The sequence below is a fragment of the Homarus americanus genome, unplaced genomic scaffold, assembly GCF_018991925.1.
Source record: "Homarus americanus isolate GMGI-L3 unplaced genomic scaffold, GMGI_Hamer_2.0 scaffold36970, whole genome shotgun sequence".
Taxonomy (NCBI): Eukaryota; Metazoa; Arthropoda; class Malacostraca; order Decapoda; family Nephropidae; genus Homarus; species Homarus americanus.
Genome location: NW_024740094.1, coordinates 889786 through 908921, shown reverse-complemented (window position 1 = coordinate 908921; position 19136 = coordinate 889786). Strand labels below are relative to the sequence as shown.

Here is a 19136-nt window from a genome sequence, read left to right as displayed (position 1 = left end):
TGGCCGTATCTAGCTTCAATACTACTAAATTATTAATTTTTTTTTATTAAGATATTAGTATCATCATACTTGTTCGTTAATCAGGGCCAATTTGTAGTTTCAACCAACCACGGCTTTCGAGTTGAGCAATGTGTTTTTCAGGTGGCTTAGACAATTTTATTACACTTTTCTTTTATATCGTTTCCCTTGCAAATGACTTAACTATTCCGGGGATTCAGGGGGGGTGGAGCTCCCCGGTTAAGGGGTTAGGTTAGGTAATTTTAGGTAATTGCAAGGGAAACGTTATAGAAGAAAAGTGTTAAAATTGTCTACCTTTAAACCATCGGAAAAACACATTGCTCAACTCGAAAGCCGTGGTTGGGCGAAACTACAAATTGACCAATTATAGGGTTAATAGAATTTTATGAACTATATGTTTTACGAGAAGTGGAAAATTTCATCACTACACATCTTAGGAAAGTAAAGGGAAAATAATGTACACTTGGAAGCGATCAAAACTATTAGTCAACTATACAATCATATTATAGTTATATTAGGTTATTTCTGGGGTGACAAGTTACAAAAATAAAGATGAATTTCTGACAGGAAGTTGGAATGTGCAAGATCACAGCGAGACAGAAGCTTCTCACGGAGCTGACCACTTTACCCAAGACTGTTATTTTGGTGCTTGCGTGACTCAGCCAGTGTAGCATAACAGCTTACTTAAGTTTCACAGATTTTTTCTTATTTTTTTGCCTTATAACAAACAAGGGTTAATATTGACAAGTTACTCGTTGCAGTCTAATTTGTTTTCATGGGCCTTTTCTAACTATATTTTTCATTGCTGAGTTGGTGCCCATCTAGATATTTATAAGTTTCAATTAGGTCACCCCTTGCCCATCTATTGTATAAGCTAGGCTACTAGGCAGTTGCAGGCATTCGAATCAATGGGTAACTATGGTGCCGTAGTGCAGGCACCAGTCTGGTGGGGGTCCGACTAATTACCCAAATGTACCCAAATGTAGCCAAATATAGCCGGAATGAAGTCAAATAATGGTCCTAGATGAATAAATCGGACTGCCAATCACTTCTCGACTAGTATTTGGTGTCAGAAAGTCACAAAAAATTGGTAAACTTAATTTAATCTGAGTTAATAGATCAAGTGCATGTTGTAGTGGATGTCTACCCTACAAACTAACTACGTAGCAGCCCACCACCTGCCATCACATTCCAATGTGCCGCCTTCCCTAGCAACCAACCAGATGTTACCGTATCTTAGCAACGAAACTATTCACCGGCTACTTCTCGGGTTTTCCCACCATGACTCATAGAGGACTGGCGGCTGCTGCCGGGTGTATATATTGTAGGGGTATCGAGATATTAATGTTGTCTAGCACTCAGGATGGAAGGAAACTCTAATGTGGTTTTCTTGTATAATATATAAGTTATATGATAGACAGTCTGGTGCTGGAGGTGCTGTGTGGTGAGGGGCTGCTTGGTAGAGACGTGCGGTGAGTAGCTTGTTGAAGGAGGTAGATGTGCAGGAGCTTCGTTAGAGAAGATGTTGCCTGTTGCTGGCCTCCTGGTTGAATGAGAACCTGCTACCACCTAAAGATTTGTTATAAACTAGTGCAGTTCCAAAGTTCAGAGTTCACATTGCATATTTATTGTAATTTTTGTCAAAAATGATGAATGATTTTTATTTTAATGCATTTCATTTTTGTAATATTACCTACTTATTCTTCATAGGAGAAAGTTTCATGCGAGTACAGATAATAATAATACTGTATCTATACTGTATACTGTACATATTCTGGACGACTGGGGGGAAGGGCACATGTCCAAGTGCCTCTCCTCCTGCGGGCGCTACTGCTCGCACTCAATATATTTTTTGTACAGTTGTACCCCACTTAACGCGGTCAATTGAACCCAGAGGGTCCCGCGTTAAGTGAAATCCGCGTTAAGTGAACAACAGAACATATGGGATTAATTCCAATAGAAACCAGCCCGACCCCCAAACTCCACTTTTTGACGACACATAACTATGTTGTAGTAAAAATTCTATCTTAACTTATGATGGTATGAAAAAACAAGTAATATAGAAGAGGTTAGGTTAGGAAAGATAAAGGTTAACATAGGAAAAATAAAGAATAGGTTAAAAAACGAAAAATTTTGTGGAACACTTACGGTAGTAGAAGAGATGGGTCGGCATACGGGGATGGAGGCTGGTTCCGAGGCAGAGGGCAGATTACTGGCCCTCAGGTGAATCACCATTACTAGGTGAATCAGCATCACTGTCACTTACAGTTGTCAGGGCTTCCCTGACAAATCCCTCAAAGTCAACTTCACTTTCACTACCACTGGCTTGGGCTGGCTGTGGTGGGTTGCGGGCGAAGAACTCGGTTATGCTTTGCTGACGGCTGGCTTTGATGTTGTCATGATACACCGTGATGTACGGCTCCATAGCCTGCACCAGTCGGGTATGGAAGACTTCATAGCGTTCATCGTCATTGTCGCGGGAAAGGACGGACTTAATTTTTTCTGCAAACTCTATGGCACACTTAATATCACTATGACTTAAACTAGGTTCTTCGGAGAATGACGCACCTTCTTCCTCCTCTTCACTGGCGTGTTCTTCTTCCAACATCTCGTCGGCAGTCACTTCAGGATCTTTGATCACCTCCAGGATGTCTTCGTTGGTGGTCTCGGAGAAGCCTTCAGCTGTAATATTGAGCGCAGCTTCTCTGGCAAGGTCCACTGCTACTGCAACAGTCTGAACCTGACCAGTCACAGGTTCACTCCTCCTCTCACCTGGTATGCCATGCAACACATGTCTCCATGCGTGACGAATCGTAGCAATAGTCAGCAGATCCCATGCCTCCACCAAGAAGTCTACAGCTTGTTTAACATTAAACTTCTTCCAAAATTGTTTGACGAGAAGTTCTTGAGTCACCGCCTCTTGTTCCTTGTCCTCGTCGCTTTTGCTCTCGCTGTCGGTGTCACCCAGCTTACGCAACTCATCCTTGGTGTTGGTAGAGTCGTTCAGGAGCTTGAACTTCTTTGCAGAGTACGCAGCTTTCACATTGCAGATCAACTCCTGGTCCATGGGCTGGATTAATGACGTAGTGTTGGGAGGAAGGAAGACCACTTTTACGTTGGGGTGACGATCCATAAGTAGGGGCGAGTGTCCAGGTGCGTTGTCAAGGAGCAACAAAATATTGAATGGAACATTCTGTTGCTCGCAGAATTTCTTCACGTCGGGAACAAAACAGTTGTCAAACCAGAAGAGGGACAGAGAAGAGGACATCCACGCCTTACGTGCGGTTAGCCAGTGGACATTAAGCTTGTTCATGTCCATATTCTTGTAGGCGTGCGGCTTGCGGGCTGTGTGAATCACCGATAATTTTGGTTTACAGGTACCGGAGGCATTGGTGGTAAACAGGACGGTGATGCGTTCCTTCTGCAACTTCCGACCCCTTACCTTGCTGGCAGACTGGACAACGAAGGTCTTGGAAGGTAACTTTTTCCAGAAAAGACCAGATTCGTCCATGTTAAACACCTGGTCGTCACTGTACTGTCCTTCCTCCATAATCTCACGTAAAAACGGAGGAAAATCTCTAGCCGCCACACGGTCAGCACTCGCTTCCTCACCACCAATGTTGATGTTGGTGATCTTGTTCCTCTTCTTAAACCTATGCAGCCAACCAGAGGAAGCATTGAAGGGTTTGGGCTCTGCAATTCCCAGTTTACGTGACACTGCTGCGTATAGCTCACGTGCGTACTCCTGCACTGAGCGCGTGTCCACCGCCATGTTGCGTCGCGCCTGACGCACCAAATAACTCACCAGCAAATTTTCCACTTTTGCCAGCACCCTGTTCTGGCAATACCTGATAGATGAAGCACCTGCAGACTTTGTGATTTTCATGTGCTCTTTGATCTTGGCTGCATCCTTCTTGATCGTACGAATCGTAGATTCGTTGACGCCATGCTGGCGCGCGAGATCAACTTGCCGTCTTCCTTTCTCCAAATCTTGAACAATTTGGTACTTCACCTCGTAGCTTAATGAACGTCGTATCTTCTTTGGCTTAGAGCCGCTGGGTCCAGGTAAGGAAAGGTCTCTCTCTGGGGGCGGTGGTGGTCCGGCGGAAGCCATTTTACGGAACAATGGATGCGCATTTACACTGTACTGCGCAGCTCATTGTCATTCCTAAAAACCCGTTTTAATTCATATTACGCTACATAATATTCAAATCCACCGCGCTTGTAGAATCTCTGGTGCGTGTTTATCCTCGCGATCCCTCAGTAAGCCCCGCCTTTGTGAAGACAGTTATCAATGCGTTGTTTATTCCACTTTCTCCTGGGAAGCTCAATCTTGACTTAGTCGGTGTAAATCAACCCAAGTAATTCGCCAGACCTTTGTCAACTGAGGGTCGTCTTTGAATGAGTAACAGTTAGTTTGTTTGTAATTATGGTCATTGTGTGAGTGGCGATCACTGGCAACTCAGGGGTATATAAACTCGAGCTGGTGAGGAATCAGCGTTCCCTGACGCTGATTACCGTTTATCTCCAGGTATGTTCTGTGTTTCCTAGCCATTCAGTTAATTCAGTCAATTGTAGTGATTATCAGTGTTCACCAGTGTTCATGATTTAACAGTTGAATTGTCATTCACCCAGTGTAGAAGTAATATAACGTAAATGCGTCTGTCGTCTGGACAAGAGAGTTTGTTGGTGTTGTCATGTTTTGGTTCCCTGACGCTGATTCCCGTTTATCTCCAGATCAAGGGTGGGCTTAATTGAAACCCACCGGTCGCTCGGAGCCGGTGGATACCCAGCAGTAGTCAATATAGGAGTGATGGCGCTGATTCGTCATGATTAATCGGCTCTACTCTACCTCGTGGGCCAAGGACCCCAAACCCATCTCGGGTCGGAGTGTAACCGACCACAACAACAGTTGTTAGAGGCGCCAGTGTTATACCCTGGGACAGGCCTTGGAATTATGGTCCACAGTGTGGTTGTATGTGTTTTTTACCAGTGTGTTTTATAAGAAATAAATCAATGAAGACATGTTATGGTTTCACCCTTCTTTACCCTTATCGATCTGATCAATGGAAAACCTAACCCAATGCCTAGTCCGCTCTGCCCGCTACCTAACGAGCTACATGCTGTCCAGAGGGGGTCTGGTGGCAGCGACCCTTAGACATTAAGATTAGAGTTAAGTTATCCCCTTAGATTTAGTGACCCCAGATCTGGCAGTATAACACGGTGTGGCCTTGAGGGATGAAACTGCCGCAGCTAGGTCAAGCATCGTCTCTCCTCCCTCCCTCCCTCCCCAGGGTGGTCACGTCATAATACTTTAAGCCAATTACAGCTAGCAGCAGAGGGGGGTAGGGATGCATGGCCAATCACAGTCCGATACGTCATATGACGTCAGTGATAACGCAACAAAGACACACACTGCGCAACCTTACCGCGCCGCTTGCCCAAGCGGAGGGAGGAGGAGGGAGAGGCAGGCAGGCAGGCGGGTGGCGCGTGGGCAAAATCTAAAAATAGCGTCTCGAGCCGGACACTCACCGCGTATATGATGAAAAATTCCGCGTTAAGTGAAAGTTCAGCTCTGGCGAGGCACCGCGTATATGATAAAACGCGTTAAGTGAAACCGCGTTAGGCGGGGTAATACTGTATTGTATTGTCTGTATATTGTAATGCTTGATGAGATCAATGGTTGACACATAGTATATTTGTTATGCTATTCTACTGTCAGTTGGATGCTAGATCTTGGTCACAAGTACAGTACAGTTCTGCTAAACTCACTCAGTGCAGAAAAAAGATCGGGGGGTATAGAACGGAAGGGGCAGGTGGAGACATGGCTGTTTTGGGAATGCTAAGTTAGATTAGATTAGGATAGGTTAGACTATGTAAGGGTAAATTAACATTAGGATGGCTAATATTAAGATGAAATAAACTGGGGCTAATCTTCAGGTGATCCGTTATGTTGAAATCGTGGTTTTATACAAGAGATGCTCAGCAAAATAATCAAATGTGCTTGTGAGTTATTAAAAGTCAATGAAAAAATTAATCATACAAGGAATTTTTCTTTTATTAAAAATGTGGTCTGCAAATTTTACATACATTTCTTAAAAAAGAAAATAAAAGAAAAACACGTTCTTACCCCATGCAAAGAATGACGCATGAACTTTGTTGCTAAAAAATACATGTTGATGTCAATTCACATCTGAATTTGTATGATGTACTCAAAGACATCAGATCAGATGCTGCAGAACAGTTGTACACTCTACTGTAGGTAAATGTGTTATTCCTGTTGAGAATACAAGATTCTAAGCTGGTGAAATTTTTGGACAACTGTAGCATCAAGAACAATACATCAACCCTCCCCCACCTTTTTTTATATAGTCGTTTGTATCATATATGTGAATGTTAGTTATTAAATCCATTGAAGTATCATCAAACAGTAGTATAAAAGTAAAATAAACATATTGTCCCGGTATGACCACCCAAGAATAAAAGTGAACATATTGTACATGAGAGGATGAAAGAGTAACATGCAAATGAGAATCCAATCAAGGCTGACAGTTATCAATAAACAGCAACCACAAGCAAACTTTTCATGCATTTCTTTGGTTATGTATAATACACTGCACAAAAGATTGTCTGATACAAATGCAAATCTACCCAATAATACTTTTTACTCAATATTCATGTTACAAGTATACCAGTGTATTGATTACTTAATTTGCTGACTCATATAATTTTGATATTGAAATACTGTAGCACAGGTAACATTAATTTGAATGTTATAACAACCAAACTCGAGTATACAGATATCGGCGAGGCAGTTTAAACACTATTCCCTCGGTAACATAAGTTCTTCTAATAGCTTAAGACATTCACGGTATAATAAACAAAATCAATAAAAATTATATTACATGCTACTAATAGGAGAATCTATCTACATAATGAACGTTAGATATTCAAATTTAAAGGCTACAAAATTAAGTACTGTACTGTATACAGTACTTTACTGTACTGTAACTGTACAATTACAATGTGACATAACCTGAACATTAAAAAAAAAATACTTGATTTAATATAAAATTACTTAAATTTCATGTAAATAATGACTACATTACGTTAATGCAGTTCTAAAAATTATTTTGTCTTGTAATTGATAGCAATAAAATAATTGCAATACCGGTAAACAGATAAAAACAAATTTTTTATTAATATAAAACCAATTAATGCATAAGGAACATTTTTAGTACCATTTAATAATCATTAGCTCTAGTATTAAAGCAAGCACTCATATACTGTATACATATACGCATGTATGGCACACTAACATATTACATAGTTAATAAATCACAGTACAGTACCCTGATGACACAGTTTCCTTGGCACATGTTGGCTGTGTGACAGTTATGTAATGTGTGATTAGATTACTATCAAAACTGTCCTCTAACAGCAGTGGTCTCCAATCTGTATGGTGCCGCAGAACCATATTATGGAGCCCACAAGGGTTTGGTAGAAATTTGTAAAATATATGGGATTCTTTGTCAGTGAAAATAATGAATGTAAGTAATAACTTGATACGACTTTAGTAAGAGAGAGAGAGGGAGAGGAACTGCTGTTTGTCTCCAGTCTGTTGTGTACAGGGCCTATAAAAGGTTGGGGACCACTCTCTTAAAAGATACTGTACATCACTCCTCATAGCTCAGTGAACATTGTCATAATCAGATTCTATAATATCTTTGCATAGTACATTAATTAACCTTCGTGGTTCCTGAAGTACTATACTCTAATTGAGTTTCTGTGCAGCCACAACCAACCTAGTGAGTCAGTACAGTACTGTACACATCACTATCCTTCACATTTTACTTTTTATTCTTTTCTGTTCAGTTTTAAAGTCAATTTTTTCTAATTACCAAAATTAAAAATTCTCATTGTAACCAATTAGAAACCGTGTGCATACTTATTGTGTCTTCTTTAATTAATTTTAGATTCGTAATATCTCGGTAGAAACCGTTTCATTTATCTGATAGCCTAATCAATATTCAGAATACCATAAGGAAAATATTTGGAAGATCTTAAGTAAAGTGAATGTCAACTTTGTAAATCAGACCAACTATAAGATTAAAATAATAAAACAATACAGTAATTCATATTGTTTTAATATGTTAACTTTAGTATAAAGTTTGACTGATTTATTAAAGATTAGGTTTTGAGCTTTCAAGTTGGGTATTCAGGACTTGGTTATGTGTTGACTAAATGAGAAGTTAGACTATCATTTCTGCCTTTGAATGATACATTAATTCCAATTAATTCCCACAAATATATACTAATGTGTGTGTCACTGCTTATCATTTATGAATAAGAACAGGTTGTTAAAGTTGTACAGATACTGTATTTACAGATTAATTACTACAGTATAAATTATACAATGAACACAGAACTTGGATAAATACCATAAGATCCAGTAAATGCATTTAAAAATACAGGTTTAGAATAAACTGGTCAACATGGACATCTGCATAGAACATCAACATGTTCTTCATGTAAAAGTTAAAACTAAGAATATTATATTTAAAAAGTTACAAATCTATGGAATGCATACTTTCTCTAGCTTGTAGTGATGTCTGACGGGTTATGGACAAAATATATGACAAACAAATATTATGTGAAGGGTGCTTGCAGACAGCTCTAAATTCTCCATTCAAATTGAATAGGATACCAAATTATTAGAAGGAATTTCTCTACAAAAAATAAATTAGTGACTGAACTTAAAGCTAAATCAGTGTGTTGTCAATTAAGCAATTCCAAGGCAAGAATGAAATCATGTTGTTGCTAAAATAACCTTAAAATTTGTGAAGATATTTATACAAAAAATTGTGGAGTATAAATAGTGAGTGAACAGGTTTAAACCCAGTGTTCCAAGAACCCCAACATTGTTGACTGGGACAAATTTGAAAATAAGGTGAACTTGAAATGGGTCTGGGAGGTGAAAGTGTGCTTAACACACTTGTCCCTAACATCCCTCATATGATTTGGCTACAAACTATCATTTCATGGGTTTTCATCTTTCAATTGTATACAACAGAGGAGCTTAAGCAGACAGCTTTACATGGCTGTTTATGTTGAAAATTAAATGTAAATTTGGTCAGTTCATGACTGTAGTCACCCAACTCTGGGCAAGTTAATCATACTGCAGCACAGTCTAAACTCGTGTAATGCAGCCTACCATGCGATTGTTTCAATTCTTATGTTGATGTCTGGCCTATGGCATTAAGTATGTACTGTACTGTTGTTATTTAGAATGGAATTTCAGGATAAATTTCCTTCAAAAGGAGTTGGGGGGGGGAAGTTTATCCCATCTTAGGAGTTAGGCTTTTCTTTATATACCATAGTATCCTCTTCATGTTTTTTTTTCTGTTTTCTCTTTTAGGATTGAACCATCTTGGGGATCATCAGCCAGCACAATCTGGATTGGATCATTCAACAAGATGCACTCTAGTTATTCATCACTGGTTTCCATCTGAGCTACCCCAACACCTTAAGTGTCCTAAACTCCACTATGGGCTTACTACAAAGGCCATCACCACAGGTAAAGCAACATAAATTTACCAGTAAATTAGTCTGTGCTTATAATACTGCACTGTATATTTTTTACCCCCTTGTTGCCTGAATTGGATGGCCTCTGACTTATTTTTCCCCCCAAATGAACAAACTTGGTGGGCTTGCATACAATCTGGCTGTGGGAGGGTGATTTAAACTCGTCACCAATCATTAATGCCCCTTATGGTAGTCTTTTTTTAATAGATTTGACTTTAGTGATTAGGCTGCTTTAAGATTACTGTAGTTTTGTTTTTATTAAGGGATCTTTGCCTTGGCCTTTTCTTTGACCTGGCTCAGGGATTTTGAGGGTTCCCTGCAAGAGTTTGCTTCAGGTTTAGGTAACTGGAGCCCTTTATGAAATGGGCTCAGGAGATTTGGGCATCCTGGTTGACTTAGGATATATGGTGACTTAGCAGTAGTTGATATTTGCTTTTCATGTTTTGTTTTGTTGGGAATTTACTTACTTGATTATCTTTGATTCTCCTTGGTCAGTAAGTAAATATGAGACCTTGGCAATCCATCCTCGCACGGTGACACTGTTTATGAGAGTAAAAGAAGTTTTTTCCAAAAGTAGTTATGGTTCTGGAGCGAGGGTTCCCAAAATTCTTTTTGCCAGATCAAGGGAGAAATTCAGTTGGAATCTGGCTCCTACATTCCTCCTGTATCTCTGACTAGTTGCATAAGTCAGGAGTCTGGTTGTATCATTATGAGCAAGGTGGGTAGTCCCATTTTCTTTGTTTAGGGATGACACCCTAACATGTATTAATTTAATGTGTAATTAAAAGTCCCAAGGTTCTTTCTCAGTAAAGATAATATATTAGGTTGATTTAGTATTTACCAGGTACCTTCCAGTTACATTATTCTAAATGGAGCTAAACTCCAGGAGGAGGAAGAGGGTAAGTAGAGATGGGGCAGGCCAGACAGGCTAGACTTCATGCACATGGCAACCTGTCTCATGGTAGGATTCTGGCTGCCTTGAAAGGTTTGTAAGGGCTCTCAAGGATGGTTCTTCCTCCTCTTTCAGATACAGACCGAGAGGAACTTCATCAAGGTTATGTTACATTGGTATATAATAGTGAATTGATCCATACTTTCGTTTGACAATTATTTGAAGTTACATTTAGAATGAATAAGATTCAGAGGGTGAATATATTCACCATACTCTTGGCATCTTGGGAGGCCTTGGGTACTAACTACACTTGTCCACTGAGCTAAGAAAAATCAGGGATCTTCCTTCGAGTTATTCTTTTGGGAGCTGGAACTTGCCAACTCCTAGTTTTACATATATTCTGTTCCTAAAGAGGATTATACAGGAGCAGATGTGTTTTCAGGGTTCTAGAACAGATTAGGATCAGCTTATCTTTCTTTCTTTCTCACTTTCTTATTTGAGGATTTTATGCTAGTTGCTTCCTACCATGATTTAGCTTTTTCCATAAAGTGTTCTGTAGATTTCTGACTTTTAGTCATAAAAAAGATTAAGTATAATTTTCTTGCTCATGTCCTTATGGGTTCCATGTATAGTATAGGTATTTTACTGGAGCTGAGCCTGGAGCTTCCGGGATTTCAGGGTTTGGAAAATTAAGCAAATTTAGCCTTATATCCCATGGAAGCATGGCCTCAAGGGGTGTGTGTTTTCACTGGCTTTTCTGAGGGCTGTATTTTTTTAGCCGATACTTGGACTGCTTGACCATGTGGAGCTGAAGGTATATTTCCCCATTTTACCTTTCTTTAGGAGAAATTCATCAACAGGGTAAATTTTGCACCATTACTTCAAGCTCTTCGTGCCTTCCATCTCCAGCAGGCTTGAGATACTTGACTCAAGTCGGACATCAACCTAAATGACAAATTGATCCAGTCATACAATTTTAAAGCAGTCTAGATCAGGTAACTCAGATTCTCCCCCTTCTCCTTATGGGTGTTGATGAGGTCAGTGGGAACTAGGGGACTGAACTGTGAAATGCTGGTGTAGCTATCATATGAGGCTCAAGAAGTACACTAAGTATAATGGCAAAGACACCTAGCATTAACCTGTAAATGGTAACCTTTGCCTCCCATATCCCTTCATGTTCTAAAAACATTGGGTATTTAATCTATAGACTTTCTAACTATACTTGAGTCACCTCATCTGACTTAACATATATGATCTTTAGTTGTTTCCTTATTATTTCTGTTGAGGATATGGTGGATATGTTTAGGAAATTCTATTTACCTCTGGCAGTTTTTGAAACCTTGAAGGCAGCAAGGCATCAGTAATATAAATAGATTTCATCCCATTATCCTTGAATCCACTAACACATACCTAAGGATAATTATCAATACATAAAGACTCAGAAAGCCGAGAAGCCATCTTGACTTACATGTGTGCACCAAAGTGAATATGCATCGTGCACAATTAAAATGTTTTTATCCATTTTAAACATTTGGTGTTTAAAATCAAAGAAAATAAAAACTAAAACAATGCTGTTTTCATAAAAAATTAATATGTACAGAAATAACACTGTCATTGTGTAACATAAAAAAAAGGCCCAAACTAAAAGGATAAACCATTCAGAGAAAGTCATCCTTGGACTAAATACAAGCTGTAGTTAGAATAAATGTATATTTCGAGTTCACATACATATCAGAGCACTGCTCTAATCTAAAAACAACTTGAGCATTTTTTAGGCATTCATTCATACTTAAAACTAAACAATAATGAGCAGCAGCAGAACCATTATACTTTATATACAAGATAAAGAAGTAATGCAAAAAAATTTCTATGGTTATTAAACTAACATCTGCAAATTTATACAGCTGAGGACAGACCACAGCTCAATTTATCATTAAAATTAAATCTGAGGAAGACCCATCTGTCTTGGTGAGAAGATATCATGATTTATTTATTTTTTATTTCCTCTTATTGTCTTACAGTAAAACCCCTCAAGTTCACATACCATATAATGGCCTATCTCAATTACTGACACATATGATCCATTCTGTGCACATTTTTCCAATAAAATTGAGAAACAAATTTTTTTCTATAGGTCAATTTCATATCTCTAATTTTGATATATATATATATATATATATATATATACTGTAGAAATGTTTTTGTGAAGTACAATTATGCCATTTTTATTTTCAGTGTGATGGAATATTAACTGATAAGGTGTTTACTGGTGAATGGTGTCACCAGTATACTTTTTCTCCCAATTCTTAATGATATTCACCTCGGAAAGATACCAAGGCTAGTGTCTTAAAGGGGAATACTTGAGAGAAAAGTATGCTTTTCTTCCAAATCTTGACGATTTTTACCTCAAAGACATCAAGGCTATAGCTTTGGTACACTTTTTCTCTCAAATATTCACTTCAGAAAGTTACCAAGGCTAGTGTCTTTAAAGTGAATATTTGAATGAAAAGTACACCAAGGCTATATAGTATATAGCCTTGGTGTCTTTCAGAGGTAAGGAATTGGGAGAAAAAGTATATCAAGGTATTTTTGTTATCTTTTTCTTGTTTTCAGTGTTTCATATACTACGTTGTTTCTCCAAAAGCAGAAATTGTCAGAGATAAAGCAAGATTTTGCCAAATTTTATCAAAAGTTACCCTATATGGATATCCACTAGGTGAAAAAATAACAAATGTAGATTAGACTATTTTAACCTATCATATGTTTTATGTGCACTCCTGGTCCCTTGGTCATTCCATAGTGTTTTGTATTACATAATTTGAGTTTAAAGTCCCTGGAGCTCTATGTACAGTATGTGTTGTATGGTTAAGAGAAATAGTTGTGCAACACTTCTCCGCCTATTCACTCTGACAATGACCATGGAATCAACAATATGCAGCGATGTATTTACAGTGCTCTAGTTACCCTTAAAATTGGTCGATGAGTACAGTGGAGGAGAGGTTCTACCTCATACCAGCAATGGAACTATAAAATACAGGGAGTGTGTTGTCACACAACTACTGCCCATGACTGTACATACCTGATATTTTTGGTTCAGTCCCAGTACCCATTAATCCACTATAAAATCAACAGCTCACAAAAAATATTAGATTTGCCAACCTGTCATTCCTTGAGGTATCGTATACAAACTTGAGGGATCTTACTGTACCGCCAACAGATTCTGGCACAAGTGAGCACCGATGAGGGCAAATATACCAAAGACTGCACTTCACACACAGCTTCACTGCCCACATCACAAATTCTGAAATATGTACACATTCATTTTGTTCTTAAAGATAAGAACAAAATATATCTTGGACATCTTGCAACACAATAGTAACCATTTAATACAAAAAAGTTCACCCAGTTATGAGTGTTTAAATGTCAAGATAAAATACAGAATGAAAGAGCTTTGACTGCCATCCAATCCATAACAGTATTTTCTCTCCAGTTGTGTATGCACTATTTAAAATGCTAAATATTTAGGAACTGAAACTGTTAAGCAAATTACAAATCTGTTTTATGCTTCATGTGTAACATGTACAAACACCAGCAACCTACAGTACAGTATGTGATTGCAGCAATGAGGGTATGAAAAATGGCAGATTCCTAATGTGCCATGCTTACTAGTGATTAGACTACTGTAATGACTTTTTCAGCTATCAGAACCATATGAAGAAAATATGAAAGACATTTCCCCTTGTATAAAAGCAGTCTTCAGAGAAAATACTTCTCTATAATCTATTTAATAATCTCTAGTACTACAGGTGTAGCAGAATGTATTTGGTGACTGGACCATGGATGACCTACAACCTTTAAGTTTTAAACTCTATGGTTAATGCATCGTTGTGAGTTGATCTTTCTCCTGTACTGATGACATTTCCTCATCAGGGTGGTAACACGGTGCCCGGCAGAAACAACGGTTCAATGTCTTTAGCACCGTTTTTCTATATGCGAACACTGCGAAGATGGCTAATGACTCAATTAACACATATCGCCACAAACTGAAACAAAAATATTAATCTTGATGAGCAACTTTGGTGCACCAATGAGAGAGAATAGTATAGGTTTCATACATAACAGAATTAATTGGAAGTCAATTTAAAAGTAATGATAATGGAGTTTGGGAAAAGTTTATTAATAAGTTTCAAAAGTAGAGTAGCAATGATTGATCACTAGCTAAGTAAGCTGCAAAAGATGGGAGAAAGAATCTCAAGCTAGTCAGGTGTTCATGTGGTCAACTCACACAGCCAAAACAAAAATACAATTGCTACCTTTGAAATTGGCATACACTGTATAACATGGCTGCAGAGACAAAAAAAATGCAATGAAGATGGAATGAAAGATGAAGGCTCAGAAAGTTCTGAATTACAAATTACTCAGTATTTAAGATAGAGAATGAGGCAAATGTTTAACTTATCTGGTGATTTTTTCCCGAGGCAAATGTTTTATCATATGATAATGTACCAGTACTCTTGTCTGTAACAGAAGATTAGCAAATATGTAGCACCACTATGATAGATTGTCTTTAGAATGAGTGATGCAGGACACAGGACTAGAGTGCAATTCTGGCAATCATGTTTGCCTCTCCCTACCATTTCAGCTTCTGATTATTTTGGATTAACCGATGTAATTAAAATGTCTCAGATTCTCCTGCAAAAGAATCTACCCTGTAAGTTTGAAATAACTTACCCTTAAAATTCTCAAGACATTGATTGACTTGCATATGGAGGTAAGAAAAAATAGTAGACTAAGTAATGGGTAAATTTGCAAAAGTTTGTCATTATTGCATCATATAAAGAAGGGTTTTCGGGAGTTAATTTTGTGAAAAAGGAAGAGGCTGGTCTATAACGTGCAGAAAAAAGAATAGAGGCAAATAGTGCACTTTTTGATTCCCAGAACAAAATATAATCCATACTCACTCAACAAGGCGTATTTCTAGTATATCATCAGGAACATCAATAACTGTGTGGCCAATCATGATGATGAACAGCTTCCATCCTTGTTTCAAACTGTTGGCAGAGATTCAATTTCAATTTAGAAATTATATTACTGTAAGAACCTATTGAAATATTTGAAAATCATGGCAAAGCAATTTATAACCTAACTACACCAGACAAGAGGAACCATGTCATTCTTCCAGTAACCAGACTAACCCTGACAGAAGTGATTCTAGCAAGGCTCTTTGGGAAAAAGAGCCAAGATTCAAGGTAGAAGGTTAACTGGATCATGCTAAGTAACCAGTACTTCTCCATTTGTTTCAGTTACAAGAAGGCGACAACAAACCAAATTTGGTTTTGCCCCCTACTGCATTTTATACTACACATGTCCTTCTATTTCTGTTGTGCACTTATCATACAGTCAAACTTTCCTCCAAGTAAAATCATTTCTGAAAAGGAACACATCCCTACACTAATTCATGGTGCACAATTCTATTCATGGAGCTAAATTAGGAACTGGTGGGATAACCCAAACATCACCTATTTAACTCACGAGTTTGGTTCACAGGTCTGCACATACGAACAGCTTTATTAACCATTGTTCCCTCTTCTACATTATATAATAAAAACTGAGTTCCCTTCAGGGAGATGATGAAAATGTTTAAGGTTTGGGTTTATGGACTCATTTATCCACTAGCCTGATTTGCTCCCCAAACAGTAATTACCCAGAGTTAGACTTAAACACTGAGGGCAAGGCTCCAATCCTATTAACCTGGACCCATCCCCAGAAAAAATTATTACCCTCCAGATGTTCAATGACATTTTATGGGTGACTGTTCACATTGCAATATGAAAACTAGTATTGATTTGAAGGATCATAAGGTAAACTTTAAATCTGTAATAAGTACATGATAATTGCACACTTAATTTCAAGCGAACATGGCCATTCATGTGAATTATAGTTTCATAAGAGGATATTCATAATGTGTGTACAGTATATCACAGCATAAGTTCTTCTCCAGGGGGGGTTTGTGTCTGAAGCTTGTGGACTCTGTTAAAGTGATTGGACAGCATTAAAAGTAATTATGCGGATTCATCAGTTACCTCTAATGATTACTATGAGGTATAGGTATATTATTTTACCTTAGGTTAGGTATACCAAGAGTACAATTTGTTTAAATTTACTTACTGATAGATAAGCTTGTGTGGGAGTGATGGTTTCAATATACAGTGTAATATCCAAAGATAGTAAGCAGGATAATGAAAGTGTTTTTCATTAACCCTCTGGTACTCTTGGCCATGGTCGGAAATCTCACCCATTTCACCCATAACATTTTAGTTCTCTTGGTGTAATTCCAGATTATTTTCTTTAAATCAACACTGCACTGCATTATATATTGTCAATATGTAAAATAAATTTCAAAATGACCAATAATTTGCTTGGAAACACAGAAAAAAGCATTTAGTTAAAGAGTCTCAAGCAAAATGTTACCTCCACTGAAAACAGAGAGAGACTGTCTGGTGTGTTAACAGGCTGGATGGCATGCCAGAAACTAGTTTCTTTACCTTCAATTATGTTCAATAATTGTTAAAATGACTAAAAAAGTTAATATTAAACTTTTAAAATTATTGAATAGTATAAACTTCTTGATATTTACTAAAATAGTAAGGAATTTAAGCCCTAAAACCAATTACTGTATTGGCGGACTAATACTACAGCTGGTGGACCGCCAAATGCAAGCAAAAACATGTTGAAGTCGGTTCTTAAAAAACTCGTTAATCGAGGGATTGCTCGTTAACCGAAGTTAAGAATCTTATGGAAGGTAAATCGTTAACCAAAATCTCGTTAACCGAGGCGCTTGTTAACCGATGGATCACTGTACATCTGTTGTGATCTCTGTGGTGTTCTGAAGGCATGTTGAGTTACATTTTAGCAAAGAAGACTTGGGGTGCCAGTTAGATGCATTCACACTTTCAGTTAGGAGAATATTATGATAGGTTCAAACCTTTGAAGGATCTGGGCACATAATTGCAACCATAAAATGAACTGCTAGATATTTAAATTCTTATAATTTTTCTATCTCATACTTACCTTTGCCTCAAGCACTTGATGCAGTAATCATCATCGTTTTCTGACTATTTTTCATGCTTGCGTGGGTTAGCGTGATAATGTATCAATGATTTTATTTGCTCTTGCATTTCTCAAATTCTATGAGTAAGGCATTCTTCTGTAATACTTTAACACTTTACTTGCAATTTAAATTATAACAATATCTTACCTCAAAGTAGCTTCACAACGTGGGAGGCCATTTCCAAACTTTGGATATTTGCAGGTATTTGAAGTTGCCAATGCAATGAAGATGAAATTAACTATCATCAGTAATGTCTCCACTAACTGCAGTATCATGTTTATATCCGCTGAAAATAAAAACATCATTAGAAAAAGAATACAGTATTTATTGGATGGATCTATAAATTAGGGAGCAAAATTTTAAAGAAAAGTAAAAACTAGAGTGACAGGATAATATGTGTACTCCAAGTATGAAATATAATGTTCATTCCAAATATATTTCATATATAAAATTCAATGACTTATAAGTGAATCAGAAAAACAAATATAATCAGTAGTGATGACCAGATACTGTTGTATGATACAAGAGTTTTCTAAGACAATTTATGAATGTTGTAGTTTTTCATTTCCTAGCCTTTCATGTTCCTATTCAGATACAGTACTTTCATTTTTCCCCTCATATGTAAAAAAGTAATGATACTTACATCTCCTCTTGTTTTACATTTATATAGCTTTTTGTCTTGCAAACACAGCAAGCTCCTTTAATTGATACAGAGAGGCTCAGCATAGGCATATAAAATTTTGTATAAGTTACAACTTACTTTTTAATTTACAAACACCAGGCTTGTCTTCCATGAGACTTGTATCATGTTCCTTCCCAGTTGCATAAGGTGTGACAAGCACAACAGTTGTTAGCAAAGCTCCAACCACCCATGTGTACACAGAGTATAGAAGGAAGCGTTTTCTGGAGCCAACATCCTGACGGTTCCTGGGAAAAAAAATTTACTCAACATCAGAAGTAGAAATCATAGGATATATTTGTAAGGATGTCAACAAAAGTTAAGAATACAGTACAATGGGATCTCAAGTTTAGCGAATTTTAGATTCACAACTCATATGTTTCGCGTCACTTTTAAAATTTCCAGCCTCTCAAGAATTGCAATTTTCATCACCAGCTTTGCAAATCATTGTTGAGTGGACAGCGCGCATTGTCACGGTCCTTTATTATCCGTCAACCCGCCGAGTGGTTTTTTGTTTACGGCGTAACGGCAGTTAGTTTGAATGAGCGAGCGGTGCAGTGACCTTGGATTATATAACCCATTGTGCTTACGTTTCGCGAAATTCTTGTTTAACTATTAACGATTCTTGTGTATTAACATGAGTGAGGTGCGTAATGTATCGGGAGTGGTTCTGGTGGTAATGATGGCCGTAGAGGTCAACAAGGAAAGCCACAAGCCAAGCGTGACCACCATATGGGAGTCAAGAAGAGGAAATACATCCCTTGAAATGAAACGAGAGATGCTTGAAATGATCAAAAGTGGTGCTCGTACCTGTGAAATTATGTGTAGGTTCAACTGCCCCGAATCAACCA

At 37.9% G+C, this 19136-nt stretch overlaps 1 protein-coding gene across 4 annotated transcripts in view; it reads right to left on the bottom strand.

The window, feature by feature from the left end:
- Positions 1-6055: 6055 nt before the first annotated feature.
- The window catches only part of LOC121875108, a 63161-nt gene continuing 50080 nt past the window's right edge, over positions 6056-19136 (bottom strand). For all 4 annotated transcript variants that reach the window (XM_042379471.1, XM_042379469.1, XM_042379468.1 and 1 more), the window contains 4 exons: positions 18367-18533; positions 17754-17892; positions 15457-15546; positions 6056-14538 (listed from right to left, as the gene is read on the bottom strand). In XM_042379471.1, the coding sequence (XP_042235405.1) occupies positions 14370-14538; positions 15457-15546; positions 17754-17892; positions 18367-18533 (565 nt within the window). In that variant the 3' untranslated portion in view covers positions 6056-14369. The remainder of the gene's footprint in view (positions 14539-15456; positions 15547-17753; positions 17893-18366; positions 18534-19136) is intronic.